This window comes from Hibiscus syriacus, unplaced genomic scaffold (assembly GCF_006381635.1).
Source record: "Hibiscus syriacus cultivar Baekdansim isolate YM2019G1 unplaced genomic scaffold, ASM638163v2 tig00110044_pilon, whole genome shotgun sequence".
Classification (NCBI taxonomy): Eukaryota; Viridiplantae; Streptophyta; class Magnoliopsida; order Malvales; family Malvaceae; genus Hibiscus; species Hibiscus syriacus.
In genome coordinates, this window is record NW_024062574.1 from 2,250,302 (window position 1) to 2,272,479 (window position 22,178).

The 22,178-nt window shown below is 35.5% G+C and overlaps 1 protein-coding gene and 2 pseudogenes across 1 annotated transcript; 2 read left to right on the top strand and 1 right to left on the bottom strand.

Moving 5' to 3' along the window:
• Window positions 1-2,763: 2,763 nt before the first annotated feature.
• LOC120213667 lies at window positions 2,764-21,723 on the bottom strand (annotated as a pseudogene).
• On the top strand, window positions 6,309-7,522 carry LOC120213884 (RING-H2 finger protein ATL2-like). Its single transcript, XM_039211928.1, has one exon. It carries the CDS (start codon window positions 6,396-6,398, stop codon window positions 7,296-7,298), a length of 903 nt encoding a protein of 300 aa, XP_039067859.1. The 5' UTR covers window positions 6,309-6,395; the 3' UTR covers window positions 7,299-7,522.
• LOC120213883 lies at window positions 17,986-20,638 on the top strand (annotated as a pseudogene).
• Window positions 21,724-22,178: the final 455 nt, after the last annotated feature.

Sequence of the window (22,178 nt, forward strand, 5' to 3'; positions counted from 1 at the left end):
ATACTAAAATAGATTAAAATTAATAGTTCAGGTATTAAACACGTAGTTTACCCATTAAAATTTATGCTTGGAGCTTATCCAATATTATATATAATTAATTAAAAGAGTGTCAGTGTGCTAGGCCCCGCAGGTGCTTTGAAACATGTTTGGAAGGTAAAGCAGAGAATAGTTCTAGTTAAAGCTGTTGGACAATTAGACCAAACCAGGGGGCCAACCCCACTGAATTTTTTTTAATTAATCATTAGTATTTAATCTATTAATCTAGATCGGATATTACATAGATGAAAACGATTCTTTTAACCTAATTTATTCTATTCATAAATGTCATAGTTCAAATTTCTAACCTTATTCAAGAGATTTAGCATTTGATCTCACTAGATCAACTGATTGTCAGTACAATGACTTTTTTTTAATTGCTTGAATTTGACCATATGTCTTCATCTTCTTCGATGCCTCCATTCATTATGAGTTTATTGCCCTCTATTTACTTGGTGGGTCTCCATATCTGTAAAAATGTGCTCTATTTATTACCAAATCTCCAGCCTCATCCTTTGATGTCTGTTCACTTCAATGTATAGGGAGTCGATATCGTATTCGAGTCTTATAGATGAAAAAAATATAATTTCGAAAAAGAGTACGAATTAAATGACTTCAAAGGTAGTCGAGGTCCAATTTAATGGTATAGAAATGAACTTCGATAAAAATATTATGAATTTTGTTCATTTAGTTGAAAATTGCAAAATAATCCAACTAATTATTCTTATTACTAAATTTTAGGATAACATAAATAAATAGTTTCCTGACTATAAGATATTGTTTTATTAAGTCTATGACTATTAAAAGTTATAAAATGATCATCTGATTATAGAATGATACCTTAATAAGTCAATCGACTATTAAAAGTTACAAATTGGTCACCCGACTATTTATTATGTTCTAAACTAGTCATTTTTGTTAAAAAATTGGCGGTTGTCTAAGTTGAAATTTAACATGATGAATGAAATATGATAGTCGTTTGAGATTCTAGGATTATATTTTATCATATCACAAACAACAGACTAACATTCAAGTCAAAATACCATAATTTTCATAATTATTGAAATATTATATTATAAGTCTACATAACATGGGGGTAATCCCATAATTTAATGTGTGAATTTAAATAATGATGATAATGACAAATTCAGCACTTCATCACAATGCAATGAAGCATGAAGTTGAGACAAGGAAAAAATAATTAATTAAGAACTGGATTGTGGGTAGTAATTAATTAAAAATTGGAGATAAGGACAAGAAAATATATTAGTTTAATTAGTCTTTCATATGTTCATATGTCTTTAAGGTACATTTCATACTTTTGGGGCACCAATGTATGCCCATTTAATAAATGCAAATTCATTTCTTTTATTTTAATAATAATAATTATTATTGTTTATTTGCATGGACAGGTTAGCAAGAACAACAAAGTACTACAAAGTTGTTCATTTGACTTTTCTATTTATTTATTTGACTTTTTTATTTTAAAATTATTTAATTATTTTTTATGTATTTCTATTTTGAATTTCTGGGTTAATTTTGTCATATATCGTGCTAGAGTCGTGATAAAATTAGTTACTATTATATTGTCATATTTTATTACTATGATAGTGTTGATGGTATTTATCATTCATCATCGGTTGTTGTTTTGTTTGTATATTTTTGAATAAAAAAGCTAATTTCTTAGCTTTGTTGATTTTTCTATTCAAATTATTATTATTATTATTAACTGTTGATTAAGTTCATTATTAGTGTTTTTTTAACATTGTAGCTGAAAATTCCATATATGGAAAATTGTAGCCCAAACCTGTGAAGGTATTGGTGGATGTGAACTTCTCTAGTGGTTCGTTCATGAGGTGAGTTAGGGCCCAAACGGTTCTTTTCCTTACAAAATTATAGGTTTAACAAAGGAGGTCGATATCAACGAAGATTTATTCAAATTATAAGCAGTTTGATATCGTTTAAGTAAGGTCTTATGTTCGAGTCTTTGCATATGTAAAAAATACCCGTTAAAAGATTCACTTATCAAAACTAGGTGTGTGACTTGGGTCGATCTAGATTAATCAAGGCGAAACCCGGAACAAGGTGCTAGGTTGGCTGATTGGTTTATCCATTGAATTTTTATTAAACGCTTTGTTGTAATACTATTCTGAATACTCTTTTCTTCCTATTAGATTTAGAGAGATTTTTAACAAAACTCGATAAAAGTTATTTTTATCCAATTTTAATTGGACAAAAGCTTTAATAGATTGGGGGGGGATTGGTCAAATAGTTTTCAAACACAAAGCCATGTAAATTATCCCATGTGCAAGGAACAAGTTACGTAAATATCAACAGGTAGGAAAAGTTTGTAGTGCAGGCCACAATAAAGTTTAGGGTAAATAACATATTTGGTATCTCGTTTATTCTTATATTTTTATTTTGGTCATCCAACTAATGTTTTTAGGGTAAAATATACAAATAAACCCTTGATTACAGAATGTTGGTTTATTAAATCTCTCGACTATTAAAAATTATAAAATGATCATTCGATTATATGACATTTCTTTTTTGCTCCGACTATTAAAAGTTATAAAATGATAACTCAAATAGTCATTGTAATCCAAACTCGTCCTTTTTTTCGTTTAATACTTGATGGAGTTGAAGCTTCAAGCTTTAGCAGCAACAATCATGGAGTTGAAGCTGTATTCTGCCATTAAAAGGGACCTTAAAAACAAGATGAATTCCTCAAGAGACCAGAAATATGGGCATTGCAGAAGTGGAAACCCTTTGCTGTTTCCCCATGTTAAGTTCCCTGAGACTCAAATATGGAGTCTCCAATGGACCTGAAGATGGACGGTTAGTGATTCTACAGGGTGTGGTTGAACCCGAACCGCTTCGGCTATCGGTTACGTAAACCGGACCCGATATCGAAGCTCGGAAAGCTCGAGCCCAGGCTCGATGAACGTCGGGCTCGACCCAAGATCTAGACCACTAATACTACAACCCCATTCTTCCACTTGAAGAAAAAGAGGTCGTTTTTTCCACCACCAACGTTTCTTCTTGTTATTGGCCTTGAGACTGTTTGTTTTCCGGGAAAAGTGTTCGTCTTTTGAAACGGTTTTCTGGAGCTTGAAGTGGAGGGAATCAATGGATCTCGATGATGATGATGATTCTTTCTTGTGCTTCCTTGCTTCTTCCAAAACCTGGGGTTTTTAAAAAAAATTGAAAATGGATTAGTGAAGAAGATAACAGAGAATCATAAAAATGGAAGCTTTTTGTAAAAAAAGAACTTCTTTGGGGACCTGAAAATAGTCGATTTGAGGGTCAAAGCCATAGTCACTGAAGTGTTGAGGCTTAATCATGGGGAAGATTGGGGACTTGTTTGACAATTTTTTTCTCTTATTTTTGCTCTATGGGTATGAAAATTTGCCGACGAAGTTGTATTTTGGTCAAGTTTATAAGACAAGGGAAATAGATTTTTGGCCTTCTTTTTTGTGGGAACGGCCGTTGGATAGTGGCAAATCCTTTGGATTTCAGATGGGCATACTACTTATTTGAACTAAGAATTTACTGAAAAATGTGGTTATCATATCCAAATGGTTCCGAGTACATAATATCGTTTTATTAAGTTTTTCAACTATTAAAAATTATAAAATAAAATTTTTAATTATAAAATATTATTTTATTAAGTCCATCGACTATTAAAAGTTATAAACAATCACTCAACTATTTATTATATTCTAAAGTCATCTTTTTCGGTTAAAAAGTAGTGGTTGTCTAAATTGAACGTTAGCATGATGACTGAGATAAAATAGTCGTTTGAGATTTTAGGATCAAATTTTATCATATCACAATTAACACGTTAACGTTAAGCTCAGAATACTGTCAATTTTTAACGAAAAATATAAGTTTGAAACGCAATGAAAAAGCAGGTGACCGTCAATTTTTAACGTTGAGCAGTTTGAACTCAATTCAGTCAAAACTCGATAAAAACTCGACTCGGGTTGACTTAATTCGAATTCGAACTCGACGCGAGACCTTAACGAGTTGAGTCGAGCAAAGTCAAACTCGACTCGATAAGTTCGTGAGTAACTCGTTAATTTTTTAGTAGTTATCTTAAAAATTTATTTCATTCAAAAAATTACTAATTTACTAATAGATAATAAAAAATGTGATAAATTACTAATCTATTAATTTTTAATAAACAACAAAAAAATACTAAATTATTAATTAATATTTTACTACATTAAAAAATCAAACACTATTTATTATTTTAATGTAATTGTAGATTGTTACTTTGGAATTTATATTTTGAAAATACTTCGGACACTCTTTTGATAATTTTTTTGATTAAATTTATTAATTTATGTTTATATTAAGCTATGTATAGTGTATTAGTAGATTTTACCTATAGTTAAGAAAATAAGTTAAAAATTTCAGTGAACTTAACGAGCAACGGGACAAGCAACAAGCATCGATCTTAACGAGCATCGATCTTAACGAGCAATGAGGTGAACAACGAGCATCGAGCTTAATGAGTAAACGAGCATCAAACTTACGAGTAACGAGCATCGAACTTACGAGTAACGAGCTTAACAAGCAATGAGTCAATCAATAAGTTTTTTAATGAGCATGAGTTGAACAAAATTTTAACGAGTTTAACGAGCAACTAGTCGAGTCAAACAACAAATTTTTTTTAACGATTACGAGTCGAACGCAACCTAACTCGTGACCTACCCGCTCGATAATCACACCCAGTGCCAACCCTTCTTTATTTCAGACAAACCATTATGTGTGAAAGATGCTGTAGTGAATTGAATTCTCTGGTAAATGTGAATGGAAACATCACGTCAAAGCACCACGTGCCTTGGATATTTTAAGTTGTGGATGAGGTATAATATTTTTGGGTTAAATTATGATTGTGATCCTTCTGTTATGTTTGAATCTAAGTTACCATATTTTAATTTGGTAAATTTAGTCTCTCTATTTTTACAGTTTAATTAGTTAGACCAAGTAGTTAATGTTATTGACGGTTCCGATTAAATTTTTTTAATCTAAGTTTGTTAGAATTTAAGAAGCTCAAATTGACAAACGAATGATTTACTTTGAGGGGGTGAATTGACAATTTAAAATTTAAGGAGTAATGAGTATAAAGATAAGGAAATTTGCATAAGGATTTATAGTGGTTCGACTTCACAATTAAATCTACATCCACTACCTAAGCTCATCACTTAGGATTTTCCAACAAATTCACTAAGTTAATGGACTTTGAAAAACAATTTTGTGCTCAAATCTTAGTTTAATGGACTTTGAATTATTTTTGAAATCTTTGAACAAATTCAATTAAGTCCAAAAACATTTTGCATTTAATTTGTTATATCAAATCATTATAAAATATAGTTCAACAAAGTTACCACAAAGGGATTTTTAAGAATAAAAGGATTTAGTTGTATTAAATTAAGGTGAAAGGGTTAAATCTCACATTTAAATATAATATAGGGATCCAGAATATAATTTTTCCTGTTTTCGCATGGTCCTCTCAAATAAGCTTCTGATGCGAAAGGCTAACTACCATGATAATTAATACTGATAATCAATACTAAGGAAGAAATAGAACAATGATATTTATATATATAAAAATAAAAAATCCTATATATTATCTTAAATTTCCCTATAATCAGAGACGGACACAAGATTTTATGTTAGATAACGAATTTAAATTAATAAAATTTCAAGGACGCGTAAAATTCTAGAGAACAAAAACATATTTTCAATAAAAAATATTAAACAAATCTGAAATATATGATAATTTTAAAATTTTGAAGAGGACAATCACCCGCACCTAAAACCATCCTTTCGTATAACAATTTCAAATGTTTTCTATCATTCATTTCTTTTTTATAGTTCATATTTAAAATTTATGATGATAAATTCTAATAATATATTTCAAATGTGTTATATCATTCATTTCCTTTTAATTTTTATTTCTCATCTTGAAAATCAAACTTGATCTTATCATTTATAAAATCCGATCCAAACCCAAATTTTTAAAGAAAAATCAGACTAATCGAAACACATCAGATTCGAATCGAATTATTATCCTTAACCACCACTACCAAGTGTTGGATTAGTGTGAGTTGCTACACTAAATAGAAAGGGGCATTGAAGTAAATTAACGTAATCCCGCGTCAAAGGTGACGTGCTGGTGGTAGACTGAAATGGCAGGTGCAAGGAAATTCAAATCCCTTTACTTAAGAAACCCTCAAGAACTTTCCTCTGCTTCCATTTCCTTTTTATCCTCCAAATTATTTTCTCTTTTCCGCCCATTTTCTTTCTAACCAAACAGAAGGCACCGAGAAAAGAAAAGCTTGGAGGCCATGAGTGGAAACAACAATGGAATCAGGAACCCTTCTGGCTTCCCTCCCGGTAACGACGACGATACTCACTACGGCAGCAGCTACGCTCTGAGCGGCAAAATCATGCTCAGCGGCATCGTCGTCTTGTTTTTCGTCGTGGTGCTCATGTTCGCCCTCCATATCTACGCCCGCTGGTACCTTGAAAGAGCTCGCCGCCGTCATTCTCGCAATCGCCGCCGTCGCCGGTCACAGATCGTATTATACATCAACCACGACGCGAACCCCGCCGCCGCCGCCGCCTCGCGCGGCCTCGACTCGCGTGTTCTCAAGTCGCTCCCCGTATTCACCTTCTCCTCCCAGACGCATCCGGATCCCGTCCTCGAGTGCGCCGTTTGCTTGTCGGAATTCGAAGAGAACGAATCGGGTCGGGTCTTGCCCAAGTGCAACCATAGTTTTCATTTGGGGTGTATCGACATGTGGTTTCACTCTCACTCCACGTGTCCTCTTTGTCGGACCTCCGTTGAAGAATCCGTACCCGTGTCCGATAACCCGGGAGATTTAGTTATCACGATTAACGAATCGTCGGGCGGGGAATCCGGATCGAATCCAGGATCCGACCTGTGTACCACGTGTCAACAGGAGGATGGACCAGCTGGATCGTCAGCAGTCGGGTTCGGGAGGAAGCTATCAATTGAGGTCCCTAAACGGAATATCGAAGGTTTCATAGGTGAGTCGAGTGGGTGTGACTCGGGGTCGAGTCAATCTTATAAATCGCCGATGAGTAGAATATTGTCGTTTAAGAGGATACTGAGTAGAGACAGGAGAGGCAGTGGGACGAGTCCTTGCCCTTCACCAATAAACGCCACCGTATCCGAGTCGGATATGGAGCGAGGAGTAGACGAGACTCGGCAAAGTCATAGTTGACTCGGGGAGTGACTCAGAGAAACAAGTTTTAGTCACGTGGCTATTTTTAGCTTATCGAGACAGTCCAATCAGGCTGAAGGTTATCTGAAAAGGATGAGAAAGTACACGTGGCAGATTTTGGTTGTTGACTATCGGGAATATTTGATTGTAAGATATTTTGTGTTTGCGTACAAATTTGATTAAATTAATATATATTTTTTCTTTTGTTTATTAGATACGATGTTTTTAGTATTTTTTGGGAAGGCATAATTTTGTATGTATATATGAAATTTAGAGAAGACATTATCTTTTAGAAATTATTGTGCTTTCTGAATTTTTTTTTGTATAATATAATATTGTATTTATTTTTTTTAATTAATTGATATTTGATTTATTGATAGACTAATTCAGATCATGTATTGAAGAGGTAAGTGAGAATCTCTTAATACAGTTTGCTCCATTTGTAAATGTCAAGATTTGAATCCCTGAACTTGTTTAACAGATCTATTGAACTTGTTTAACAGATCTATTGTCCATCCCATTAAACCAACTAATTGTTGGTTATAATGTATTTATTTTTTTAATTAATTAATGATATCTGATTCATTGATCGACTAATATAAATTGGATACCGTAGAGAAAGGGTGACTCTTTCAACTTAGTTTGTTCTAATAGAAAAAGTTAATGTTAAACTCCTAAACTTAAGGATTTAGAGTTTAATCTTACGAGACAAATTAGTTATTGGTTATATTATATTTATTTTAGATGAGAAAATAATCAATCTTACATCTTACATGAGAATATTATATTTTACAAATATTATTAAACTATTTTTTCCTTATAAAAACAATTAATTTAAATTAAATTCTAGGGTAAATTATGTGTATTATTTAAACTATCGATCGTTTTAGTACTTAAACTCTTACTTTTTTTTAAAATCATGTATAAGTTTAGTTTTTGTTTTATTTTAGTATCCGTTGTTAAAAATTTAACGCGTTTAATACATAAATTATCAATTTTGACCTGTTTCAGTACCTAAACTTTTAATTTTTTTTCAAAATTTAATATTAAAATTTTAACGGGATACTAAAATAAAATAAAACTAAATATTAAATAATTTTATAAAAAAATTAAAATATTAAATATTAAAATTAATAATTTAAATACTAAACACGTAACTTATCATAAATTATAATCTAAAGTCGTTTGCTTCTGTTTATCAACGCGGTTTGCACAGCTTTTAGTGTGGAAAGGCAACCAAAAGAATCCAATGCATAAATCAATCAAACGCGACTTATACAGAAAAGAACAAACGGAACTCCGTTGACACAACTCACGTTCTTTTGGGTTGTTACGTTTTGACTTTGTCATGTTTTTGTTGGACACCTTTCTTAATAAATAAAATATTAAATTACAAGTTTAATATTTAAATTTAAATTTTAGTATGTTTTAATACTTAAATTATTAATTCTTTTAAAATAATATCTAAAATTTAGTTTTTATATCATTTACTATAACAAAATAAGTTTTTAGCAACGTTTTTAAGCACGCAAAAAACCCTGCTCGAGCAAAAAAATAATCGCAAAAAGCGCCGTTAAAAAAAGCCGCAAAATCTGCTAAAGCTTATGCTTTTTAGCGGCGTTTTTCACAAATGCCGCTAAAAGTTATGATCTTTAGCGGCATTTCTTCAAAATCCCGCTATTTATTTTTTCTTTCGTGGCGTTTGTTCACAAAAACGCTGCTAAATGTTCACAAAAACGCTGCTAAATCTTTAGCGGTGTTTTCTGTGTAAGCGCCACAAAAGATCTTGAACTTTAGTGGCATTTTGTTCTACAAACGTCGGTATTAACCATGTATTTAGTGGCATTTTATTATACAAACGCCGCTAATTAAAACTGATTTTTCAAATATTGTTTTCTGTTCTTTTATTACTCAAATTTAAAATTTAAAATTGTAGCATTATCCAATAAACTTGAAATCCATAATAATAAATCAAAGTTTACATTAAAGTGAAATATAATGTAGTTCAACATTGTTAACTAGAACAAACAAAACATATATCTAAAATACACCTAAGATAGTGGACTATGGGGTTGATTTTGTCGTATCATCTGCATCATAGCTTGAAGTTGATTTTGAAAGTCTTTACATTTTTTATGATACATTGCTTCTCTCTCTACTTCCCTCGCTTCAGTTTCGATTTTCACTATAAGTCCTTTGCTGCATCTGCTGTCCCTATTTTTCCAACATCTTTACTTTCTTTTCCATAACCTTATCAGCAACAATCCTTTGTTACATATTCGCATTATGCTATTCCACCACTCGGTTTACACTCGTTACAAGTCTGTGTACTGCTTTAACCACTTCATTCTCCGACAGTTTTTCTTTGTCCATGGCTTCCGACCACTTGTTAAGGATCAAAACCACAAGGGGCGCTCCGCCTCTACCAAAAAGAAATTACCAGGCAAGACAACTGAAAAAATGACCCTAATATATAGAAATAGAGATCAAATGGAAATAACAGAAACAAATTAGATGCAAGTGGGATGAAGAAATTGGAACAGAAAAGCTATCAAAAAACATAGTTTTGAAATGAGAGAACATGATTGCAACCTGTTCCATGTTAAGCCTATAGGTTGTTATGCAGTTGAGAACAGTTAAGGGTGTTAGCTGTTATGCAGTTAAGGCTGTGAGTGCAGTTAAGAATTAGTTACGTTAGCATGTATGAGTGCATGAGCTATCTTGTAAAACTATATAAGCATAGTATGGTATCATTGTAAAAGTAGAACAAAATAAATACATTTCCTTTTTAGCATAGATTTCTTTACATGGTATCATTCGCCATTCATCCTGGAGGAGGAGTCGTGTTGCGTAGTTGAAAAGAGGCTTCTGCTTGAAGTTGTTGTTCCACTGACTGAAGGCTGCTTCAAGAATTAGTGAAGATGTTCACCAATAAGAGAGTGAATGTAGTTCTTGATGAATCAAACTTTCTACTATGGAAGCAACATATACTTCTTACTGTGAGAAGTCATCGTTTAGAGGGATTGTTGACTGGTGTAATGCAATCTCCACCTGCAATGGTTCTTAATGATAATGGTGTGCTGACTGCTAACAATGTATATGAAGATTTTGTTACTCAGGACAGTGCTGTGGCTTCCTGGCTCTTATCCACCATTAGCAGTCACCTCCTGCCGCAGTTCGTTGGTGCTGAAACGGCTGATGCTGTTTAGAGTATAATCTTGTATTTTTTTGTGAATCAGTCTACAACGTCGGTTATGAACCTACACTATAAACTGCAGTCACTTAGAAATGGAAATGACAGTATTAGGGTGTTCCTTACTAAGGTTAAGGAGGTGTGTGATGCATTGGCGTCTTGTGGCAGCCCAGTTCCTACTATAGAACACGTTGCCAGCATTCTTAAAGGACTCCCAAGGGACTACCAACCATTCATGGTTGTCATAACGTCCAGTGGTGAGTCTCTTTTCTTAGATAGAATTCATACTATGCTAATTGATGCTGAAACACAACTAGCTGGGTTTACTGCCCAAGAAGAATATATTGTTGCAAGTGCACATGTGGCTCATGGATCAGTGAATAATACTGCTAATGGTAATCGTAATTCAGTATATCGATATCAGTCTGACGGATGTTCCACGGGGCGTGGTCGAGGGAGACCACGTGTTCAATTCCAACTTTGTGGCAAGATTGGGCACCTTGTCAATAGGTGTTGGCATAGGTTCGATGAAAACTTCAATGGTCTTGATGATGAGGTTGGGCAGTTTCGTCCTAAGCAAGGAACAACTGGTGCTAATTTTACCACAGTGGAGAATACCAACTGTGAGTGTTGCCAAGCTAAGATACGTGGAATAGCTCAAGATGCTTCCTCGGCTCATGCTGAATTAGTAACTAGCTCGAATCAATGGGTGGTTGATTCGGGTGCTACATATCATGTTACACCTGAATCCAAGAACATTACTCACCAAACTGAACACTTTGGCCCATGTAATCTTGTTGTGGGTAATAGCATGTCATTAGCAGTTAACATGGTTGGTAATGCAGCTTTACCCTCGTTATCTCGACAGTTATTTTTAATGATCTTTTACATGTACCTGGTGTGACAAATAATATGCTTTCGGTTTTAAAGTGTGCTAGGGACAATAAGGTGTATTTTGAATTTCATGCGCATGGCTGTTATGTTCGAGATAGCTCCACAGGTGAAGTGTTGCTTTTGGGGAAAGTCAAGGATGGCTTGTATGTGTTTTCCGAGGCTAGTTCATCAAGTGTCTGTGAAAAAACCCAAATTAATCTCGCTGGTGTTAGTAATCTGTATACTATTTGGTATAGGAGGTTAGGACATACCACTTATAACACTATTGTCAAAGCTTGTAAGGATATTGATGTATCATTTTCCTCAAATATAATGAAAAATGTGATGCTTGTTGCATTGGCAAGAGTCACAAGCTGCCATTTCCTAGTTCTACTTATGTTTATTGTGCTCCATTTGAATTAGTGTTCACTAACCTTTAGGGACCGACTCATGTTGTCTCCAAAGGATTTAAGTATTATCTGACGTTTTTTGATACCTACTCAAGACACACGTGGATTTATTTCATGCACAATAAGGCTCAAGCTGTGATAGTGTCTCGGTTGTTTCAAAAACTAGTGCTGAACCAATTTGGTGTGACGATAAAATCGGTTCAAAGCGATTGGGGTGGTGAGTACAGGAGCTTGTCTCGTGCTTTACTGCAAGATGGCATCAATCATAGGCTCTCGTGCCCCCATACTTACGAGTAGAATGGAGTTGTGGAGAGGAAGCACATACATATCATTGAGCTGGCCTTAGTTTTATTAGCTCAAGCGTCCATGCCTATACAATATTGGCTTTATGCTGCTATGACTACAGTTCACACTATTAATAGACTTCCAACTAAGATACTGAGTGACATGTCCCCATATGAGAAGCTATTTGGAAAAAACCTGATTACACCTCGATGAGGGTCTTCGGGTGTAAATGTTTCCCACACCTCAGGTTATTTCAGACTCATAAGCTTGAGTTCAGGTCTCAAGTTTGCACATTCCTGGGCTACAACTCACAACACAAAGGATATTTGTGTCTTGCATCCAGTGGAAAAATTTATGTTTCGCGTCATGTTGTATTTTATGAGTCAGTATTTCCATTTGCAGGTTTGGCAACCAAGGTCACTACAAACAGCAGTGCAGTAGAATCAGCTGATTTGGAGGTTGTAACTGATATTCAGCAGTTACGAGCGATAACAGATGCTTTGGGAGCTGCTGATACAGTGCATGGACCTGTGTAAAGTACTTCAGATAATTTATAAAGGGTTTCAAAAAGTGTGCAAGACACTTCGGTTAATGGAATGCTTGAAACTGCTGGTGAGTCTAGTCCTACGGAAAACTCTAATGATGTTGTGGTTTTTGATGAACAAACTGGTAAAAACAGTGGTGGTGCCATTGTGCAAGAGCTTGTAGTTTCAAACACTGATGATGGAGCTGTACAAGAATCCTTGATGCCAGATATACATATTGTAAACACTTATCCTATGATGACAAGGAGTAAGTGTGGTGTTTTTAGACCTAAGTTACTCATGATATCTTCAGAGGCAGTAGAGCCAGGTAATGTTTATGATGCGTTGAAGTCCCCTAACTGGAAATCACAGTATATGCTGAGCTTAATGCGTTGCAAAACAATAGGACATGGACTGTTATGAAACTGCCACCTGAGAGGTCAGTTGTAGGCTGCAAATGGTTGTTCAAACTGAAAACTAACCCAGATGGGTCTGTTCAGAGATACAAGGCTCGTTTGGTTGCTAAGGGATACTCGCAAGTACCAGGGTAAGATTTCACGAGACCTTCAGTCTGGTAATTAAAGTTTCCACAATTCATGTGGTTTTGTTGTTAGCTGTAACAAGACAGTGGCAGATGCGCCAAATTGACATTAACAACGTATTTCTAAATGAAAAGTTACATGAGGATGTGTATATGCAACAGCCACCAGGCTTTGAGCAGTATGCTGAAGATGGCAGTAAGCTTGTGTGTAAGCTGAACAAGGCCCTGTATGGACTTCGACAGGCTCCTAGGAACTGGCAAGCACGATTTAAGCAGTGTTTGTTCTAGTTGGGGTTCATTGAATACAGGGCTGATACATCATTGTTTATACGTAATAACAATGGTGTGTATACCTATATGCTAGTCTATGTCGATGAGATCATAGTTACTGGAAACTGAACACAGAGATTGATGATGTGGTTCGAGAGCTGGACCTTGCTTTTTCATTAAAAGACTTGGGAGAGCTCGGTTATTTCCTTAGGATTGAAATTGAAAGAAGCGGATGTGCGTTGGTATTAAGCAAGTTACAATAAGAGGTTGGCGATTTATTATGTAATGCAAAGGAGTATCGTAGCGTTGTTGGAGCACTTCTATATGTATGTCATACTCGGCCTGACATCACCTACAGTGTGAACCAAGTAGCTCAATACATGCATGCATCGCGTCAGAGTCACTGGTTGCTGTTAAAAGGATACTTTGGTATCTTGCAGGAACGCTTGACTATGGGTTAGTGATAGCACCATATGGAGTAAATATGAAGATAATAGTCTTTGCAGATGCAGACTGGGGTGGCAATCTTGATGATAGAAAGTCCATATTTGGGCATTGCGTGTTTGTAGGGGATAACCTAGTGTCCTGAACTTCTAAGAAGCAAAAGACAATTTCAAGATCCACCATGGAAGTCGAGTATCGCATGTAGCTGATGCGGCAGCTGATGTAGCTTGGGTTGGTGCTCTTTTGTCAGATATGGGTGTTGTGAAACAAGGAGTACCAAACATCTGGTGTGAAAACAGTGGTGCTGTGGCCATGAGCAACAATCCAGTGTATCATGCAAAGGCCAAACACGTGGAACTTGATGTTCACTTTGTGCGAGAAAAGGTGGCTGCTAAACAAGTTATGGTTAACTACGTTCCAACAAGCCATCAAGTTGCAGATGGACTTACTGAGCCGCTGTCCAGACCATTGTTTGAGCAGTTTAGATCAAAAGTACAAGTGTTTCCATTTGGCAGAGAAGAAGGAAGAGAAAGCATGGAGAATGTTAAGCCTATAGACTGTTATGCAGTTGAGAACAATTGAGGGTGTTAGCTGTTATGCAGTTAAGGCTGTTGAGTGCAGTTAAGAATTAGTTATGTTAGCATGTATGAGTGCATGAGCATAGTCTGATATCATTGTAAAAGCAGAAGAAAAGAAATACATTTCCTTTTTAGCATAGATTTCTTTACATTCCACGAGCCAGCAAAAATATTTTCTAGCTCAGGACAATGTGGGACATCTTCGTCAGGAACCGATGGCTCTAGTTCTCTCTCCCTCCCAACATGACGGGATTGTGATATCACATAATGTATCAAAAGTTCCTGATGTTTTTCATGCTGGAGCTCACTTGCAAATCCATCACTGGTTACAGCCACATCCCGAAATCAATTTAAGAACAACCAAATTAATATTGAAGAAATTAAAGATAAAAAATAGCAATATTTTGTTTTAACCAAGTTTTAACTATTCATTCACAATGATCTACCCAAAACAGACTATCAGTATTTAGAAAGCCCCATAAACTACTGGGCAATTCATCTCTTACTGGCAACTCGACCAAGGATGGAACTCTAAAGATAGGAAAATTAGCAAAACCTTTGTTATAACTTGCACAAGTTCTTTGGCGTTTTCCTATATATTAGGATATCGCGGCGTTTGTCTAAAAACGCCGCTATATGTAAAGAATTAACAACATTTTCTCTAAAATCGCCGCTACAAATCTATTTTGTTGTAGTGATTTTAGTAGCCCGCCGTTCAAAACTTTAGTTTTTGTTCCATTTTAGTATCTCCATTCAAAATTTAACGTTAAGTTTTGAAAAGATTAAAAGTTTAGGTACTAAAACAGACAAAAACTGATAGTTCAAATACTAAACGCGTTAAGTTTTTAATAATGGGGTACTCAAAACTAAACATTAGATATGATTTTGTAAAAATTAAAAGTTTATGTACTAAAACGGACTAAAACTAATAGTTTAGGTATTAAATGCATAGTTTACCCTAAATAAAAGGTATACAAGTCACACGAATCATACGATCTTAATGTTTAAAGTGATGATTGTTATCTTTAGCGATCTCAGGTTTGAGTTTGAGCGTTGATTATAAATGGTTGAAGTATTTAGAACATATACTACCACTTACAATCAACCTAGATTAACCTAGATTAATCAAAAGAAAAAGAAAAAGAAAATAAAAGGTATCCAAGTTATTCGATTATTAGTTTTTATATATTTATATTTATAAAGTTATAATTTAATTAGTAAATTATAATATTATTACAGAAACGACATTCAATAAAAATAAAGTAGAAGATGAACTTGATTTGTTATAATAATAGTTGTAGTCCTAAAATTTATATATTTTTATTAATTTGGTCTTAATTTAAAATAATTTAACTTTTAATATTTAAAAATCTATCGATTGGTTATTCTTTTGTAATATTATCAAATCAAAACAACAATTAGATAACTATATTCTACCACAAAGCAACAATAACTTACTTGTAAAAGCCTTTCATCAATGAATAATAATATTGTTATGACTATATGTGACAATCACAATATTGCTCATAGTGATGACTATAAATACGACCCTCAGACTTGAGATTATTACTATCTCAACATATATTGTTGTATGTTTTGATACAATTAAACATGCTTCGTAACTGGTTGCATTATAAAGACTAATATTGAACATATCACGATATATGTAGTGGTGTGTGAATGATCAAGATGAGATTTGTCTTTCCTACATAATAAGAAATATATCATAGACCACTTGATTGAGTGAGACTAGAAATGCATGACATTCTCGATAAGTTGATATGAAATATCACAAATTATTGTTTATTATAGTCTGCTCTGGATATCAAGAAATAATACATGGTCTATACAAGTGTGATTATTCTAAGACTTGTGTTTATTATAGATATAAAGTACAAAAGGATATAATACATTAAAAGAGTTAGTCACGAAAATGTTATGTTGAATCATGACTTCTTGTAACTTAGGTGACAATGATATATTGCTAGATGTCACTTATTGTTTGTAATATTAGAATGGTTATAATAATTACTACTAATATTGCAAGAACATGAAGGGTCACTCCCAAGATTAAAAAGAGCTTATAAATGAGTTACACATGTACAATTTTATTGTGCATGAATAAAAAGTATAATTAATATATATATATATATATATATGTGTGTGTGTGTGTGGGGGGGTTGTAATTTTAGTTATATATAGAATGCTGAATTTAACTAAAAGAATATAATTAGGTAATTATACTCCTTTTATGATTTTCGAAACAAAACCCTAAGGTTATTTTTCTCAAAACAATTTTGAGAAAAAAAATTGCTCTCAACTGCTTTCAACCGGGTGAACTGAGTAGAGGTCAAGACGTTTTTCGTGGAGGCTTAGATTCAAACTGATCGTGACTACTGTTGTATTGATGCTATTCAAGGAACCCAATGTGAAATAAACATATCTCTTCCTTCCGATTCCGATTTTTGTACTTGGATCATTGGTGATACCGTCGGTTTAATTTTCTATTGCACCATAAGGATGTATCGGCAGTCCCAACAATTAATATAGGTGTATTTAATTCATTTGGATCAATGATAATGTGATTGAAAGAATCCGTAAATTAATTTCGTCATTTTTTATAAATTAATGTCCCTCATCTTCTGATCGGGCAAAGATTCAGATCATCATAAATTCTCAAAAAGAACTGATGAAGTGATTAATTAACCAAGCGAACGTTTCGCCTATTCCTTTATTTGTCAGGCGCGCACATATATATGTTAGACTAAGTTTTCTACTGCTATGGGGGAGTGGTGCGTACAACATATGTATGGGGTAGTGTATTGGCGAGTTCTTTTGTTGACAGCTTATTCCAATTTTGTTTGGTCGTATTGGATCGTAAGTCTGTAGTCTTAAGGGCAAAAGCCCTATGTTTTACAAACTTAACATGGTAAATTACCAAGCTATCATGAGATGCATGCACCTCAATCTCGCATATTAGAAACCCTCTGTTTATTAATGGGTACAACACCAAAAGTCTTGTTTTTTTTCTCTCGGTTTTGACCCTAATTCTCAGGCTTGTTCTTAGATACACCTAAGGCCTGACCCGTGGGAAAGTTAGAAAAAAAATTAAGGACATATTGATATTTTAATAATAGTTTATGGGTAAAAGTTAAATTTAACTTTTTTATTAATTTTATTACGTCGTCAATTTAATGGAGATAACAGTAGAGTGATCATTTTGTTATGAACATTAGTGACCATTTTATTACAAATCGGTAATATTATTAACCAATATGTTTCTTTTGAAATTTCAATAGAAAAAAATTATTCAAACATTAGTGATTATTAGTGTAATTTGCCCTTATTTTATTTAATTTTTTAATAGTTAGATTTAAATTAAGTGAGAGACGTAGGTTTTCTTGTTAGTTCGAGATAAACTCTCATCCGTAGGAAAGGAAGGGTTAGCTAAAAATGGTGATTTGGGGAAGTATAAATAGGGCATTGGAAATGCACAGATTATTCAAGCGAAGAGCTCAAAGGGCTTTAAACAATAAGGATTATCAGCGCACAACAGCTGATATAAATCTTCTTTCTTTTCTTACTTCGGATTGAGGGGAAAGAAGGGAGAAAGAAAGAAGTTTTATTCTTATCGTTTTTACGATTTCATGCATTAAAAACGAAGAGAAGCTGTTTAAACATGGCGAATAACATTACGATCATCAATATATGTTCAGTGTTTCTAGTGGCGGTGGTGGTCGCCGTGGTGGTAGGAGTGAATCTCCCCTCGAGAAAGAGCGATGGCGGTGGAGGGGGTGTGACGAGTTCTAAGAAGGAGCTACACGCACTTTGCCAACCCGTGGATTATAAAGAGACATGCGAGCAGAGCTTGTCTCTGTCGAACTCGACCGATACCAAGGAGCTGATAAGGGCCAGTTTTCAGGCAGCGGTGATAGAGATAAAGGCGGTGTTGTCGAAATCCGCAACGATCCATGAGTTGCAGACGGATGAAGGGACAAAGGATGCCTTTAAGGTTTGCCAGAGGTGATGGGTTACGCCATCGACGACCTCGAGAACTCGTTCAAGACGCTCGGTGAATACGACATGAGCAAGATCGATGATTACCTTATGAACCTCAAGGTGTGGCTGAGCGGTGCTGTCACAAGTCAACAAACATGCATAGACTCGTACGAAGAGAAGAACGGCACGACAGCGGACAAGATGAGGAGTCTCATGAACAAGTCACAGGAGCTAACCAGTAACTCCCTCCACATAGTGTCTGGGATATCATCCATCCTCAAGGACCTCAACATCCCGGGCATCGACAATCTCGACATCACTGGTCTCGAACGGAAGCTCTTGTCCAGCAGAGAAGACAACGGTTTCCCACAGTGGGGTTGGATGGAACCCCATGATCGAAAGCTCTTCTCGTGGTCGTCGATCGGGGAACTCTTCAAACCACCAGGTGATGATTTCCCACTGTGGGGGATGAAATCCCACGATCGAAAGCTCTTGTCGAGCGACGACAACGATTTCGCACAGTGGGTTGCGATAAAATCTCTTAAAAGAAAGCTCTTGTCGAGCAGCAACAATGATGATTTCGCACTGTGGGGGATGAAATCCCGCGACCGAAAGCTCTTGTCGAGCGACGACAACGATTTCGCACAGTGGGCCACGACAAAATCTCTTAAAAGAAAGCTCTTGTCGAGCAGCAACGACGATGATTTCTCACTGTGGGGGATGAAATCCCGCGATCGAAAGCTCTTGTCGAGCGACGACAACGATTTCGCACAGTGGGCTGCGACAAAATCTCTTAAAAGAACGCTCTTGTCCAGCGACGACGACGATTTCGCACAGTGGGCTGCGACAAAATCTCTTAAAAGAAAGCTCTTGTCGAGCAGCAACGACGATGATTTCGCACTGTGGGGGATGAAATCCCGCGATCGAAAGCTTTTGTCGAGCGACGACAACGATTTCGCACAGTGGGATGAGACAAAATCTCGTAAAAGAAAGATCTTGTCGAGCAGCAACGACGATGATTTCCCAACGTGGATGAACTCTGGCGATCGAAGACTCCTCCAGGCGGCGGACATTAAGCCCAACGTCGTCGTTGCTAAAGATGGCAGTGGCAAATACGATAGCATCAACAAGGCCTTGGCTGAAGTTCAAAGGAATAATCCCACACTATTTGTTATTTACGTTAAGGCGGGCATTTACAAGGAGAACGTCAACGTTACCATGGGAATGAACAATGTAATGCTTATCGGAGATGGTCCGATTAAGACCATCATCACCGGCGACTTGAGCAGTGAAGTTCATAAGCTTACCACATTCCACACCGCTACTGTCGGTAACTAGTATATATATTAAGATATTAAGTCATAGTAATCTTTAAAATTATTATAATACGATTGTTACGTATCCATAATTTAAGTTTGATATGTGTGTTCTTGTATTTGGTAGCTGTAAATGCCAAACATTTCATAGCCAAAAACATCGGTTTCGAGAACACCGCCGGAATAGCAGGTCAACAAGCAGTTGCCCTGAGATCATCCGGCGACATGGCCGTCTACTACAACTGCCACTTCAATGGCTATCAAGACACCCTTTTTGCCCACAAAGAGAGGCAGTACTATCGCGACTGCACCATCAGCGGCACAGTGGACATCATCTTCGGCGACGGGAGGAGCTTATTCCAGAATTGCCAGATCATCCTAAGAAAGCCGGCTCCCAACCAGAGTTGCATCGTCATGGGACATGCGAGAAATGATGAGAAAACCCTTAGCGCCATCGTGCTCCAAAACTGCACAATCTCCGGCGACAAGGACTATCTCTCAGTTAAGGACAAGAACAAGGCATACCTCGCCCGACCCTTGAAGCCATATGCCATCACCATCATAATGCAATCCCAAATCGACGATATCATCACCCCTGAAGGGTACACACCGATGAACGGCACTGTGGGACTCGATACCTCATTTTATGCCGAGATCGACAATAGGGGACTCGGTGCTAAAACTGAGGGTAGGGTCAAATGGGGTGGTATCAAGCATCTCGATTTGAAAGCCGCTAAAAATACACCCCTCGCATCTTCCTTGAATCCGAAACCTGGATTCCATTGACTGGGATTCCCTTGCAATCCCGACTTGATCCAAGGGGTGTAAACTAGAAAAAGAAACCCTAAGGCCATTGTTATTATTATTGTTGTGCTTATATATTATAATTATTCACTAATTAAACTAGAAAAAAGCCTAAGAGCATCGCTCTTTTTATTTTTGTATCTTGCAAAACTATCTAATTATATGTTAATATGATAAAATTTAGGTCTAAAATAAGAAAAAAAATGTTTCAAGAACTCTTTATACCATGTCAGCAATTATTTCAACCAATTAAATATATTCATATCAATTTATTTTCGATATTATTTATACACAAGTATTTTATTTTTCAAAGCCACTGTCGGCTTGTATAAGTGTCCATTGACGAGAAATTATTACATGAACCTTTTTTACCACCTCATCCATGGTTCTTAACCAATTAAATGAGTACACACATTTATTATTCACGTCATATTTCCTTAAAAATTACAATTTTCAAATCATTATCTTCTTTATCTCATCATCTCCTTCCCCAATTTTAAAACATTAAATCTCCATGTTTTGTTATACTCTTTCTTTAATTCACCATTATGATCTAAATTAATAATCATCACTTCTTCTTTATCTTGTCCTTTTCTTTCTCAATATTAAGTATTAAATCTCCATGTTTTGTTATTATAATCAAGATTTAAAATCAATACAAAATTTTAAATTTCTTTCAAATTTATTATTTTCTTGTTATATATTTTTACATTTCTTGTTTTTTCTTAACCAACAAAATCTCATTAAAAATATATATGAGAATTTCTATATTGATGTATGATATATTGATATATGATATATGAGAGTTTCCTTCTATTCTATATAGTTGTAATCACTATTTTTGCATCCGCCTTATTATTATTAAATATGTTTATTTACAAGCCCAATCTGGTCCAAATTACATCACCCAAATAGTAGGCCTAAACCTATTGAGATTAGGGTTTGTTGAAATCCTAGGTTTCCTAGTCTCCTGCCGCTGGAGCCGTCCTCGGAGCTCCTCTCGCAGTCTCCGTCAGAGCGTTCATCACCGATGACACTGTTGTCGAAGTCATCCAATCGCTCCATCTCATCATCAACAGCAAAAAAAGGGGGCGAAAATCAGCAAACCAAATCTAATATTTTAAAAAACCTAAATCTACCTAGGACCGGAAAATCTGGGACATTAAATGTCCTGATTTTCCTCACCATCTGTATATCAGTTTCATCAAATCTCACCAAACAAGAAAAAGGGGAGATATAAGCATGCAATGAAAAAAATGGGGTGGGGGAGGGCCCAAAAAATGAAAAAAAAAACAGAGGAGAAGAAAGAAAGTTTGGACCAAAAAAAAGAGAAAGAGATTTTACTTCTCAAATCCGAACACCATCATGCCACCGGAGACAACAAGATCTCGTGAACCTTAAAGGTAGCCTATTTTTTGTTTTGGGGTTTTATTTCTTGAGAGGTTGTGAAGGTTTAGGTTAGATTTGGGTGTTAGTTTGCTATAGAGTGTAGAGAGGGAGTCTAGGGGAGTCCGTTGAACCATCGTCGTCCCTCTATCGTGGTCGTTTGGGAGGCAAGGACGGTGGGAGACTCATCTCCACTCTCAGTTGAGAGAAACAAAATGAGAGGGGGGTGAGAGTAAAAAACGACTAAGGGAAAATAC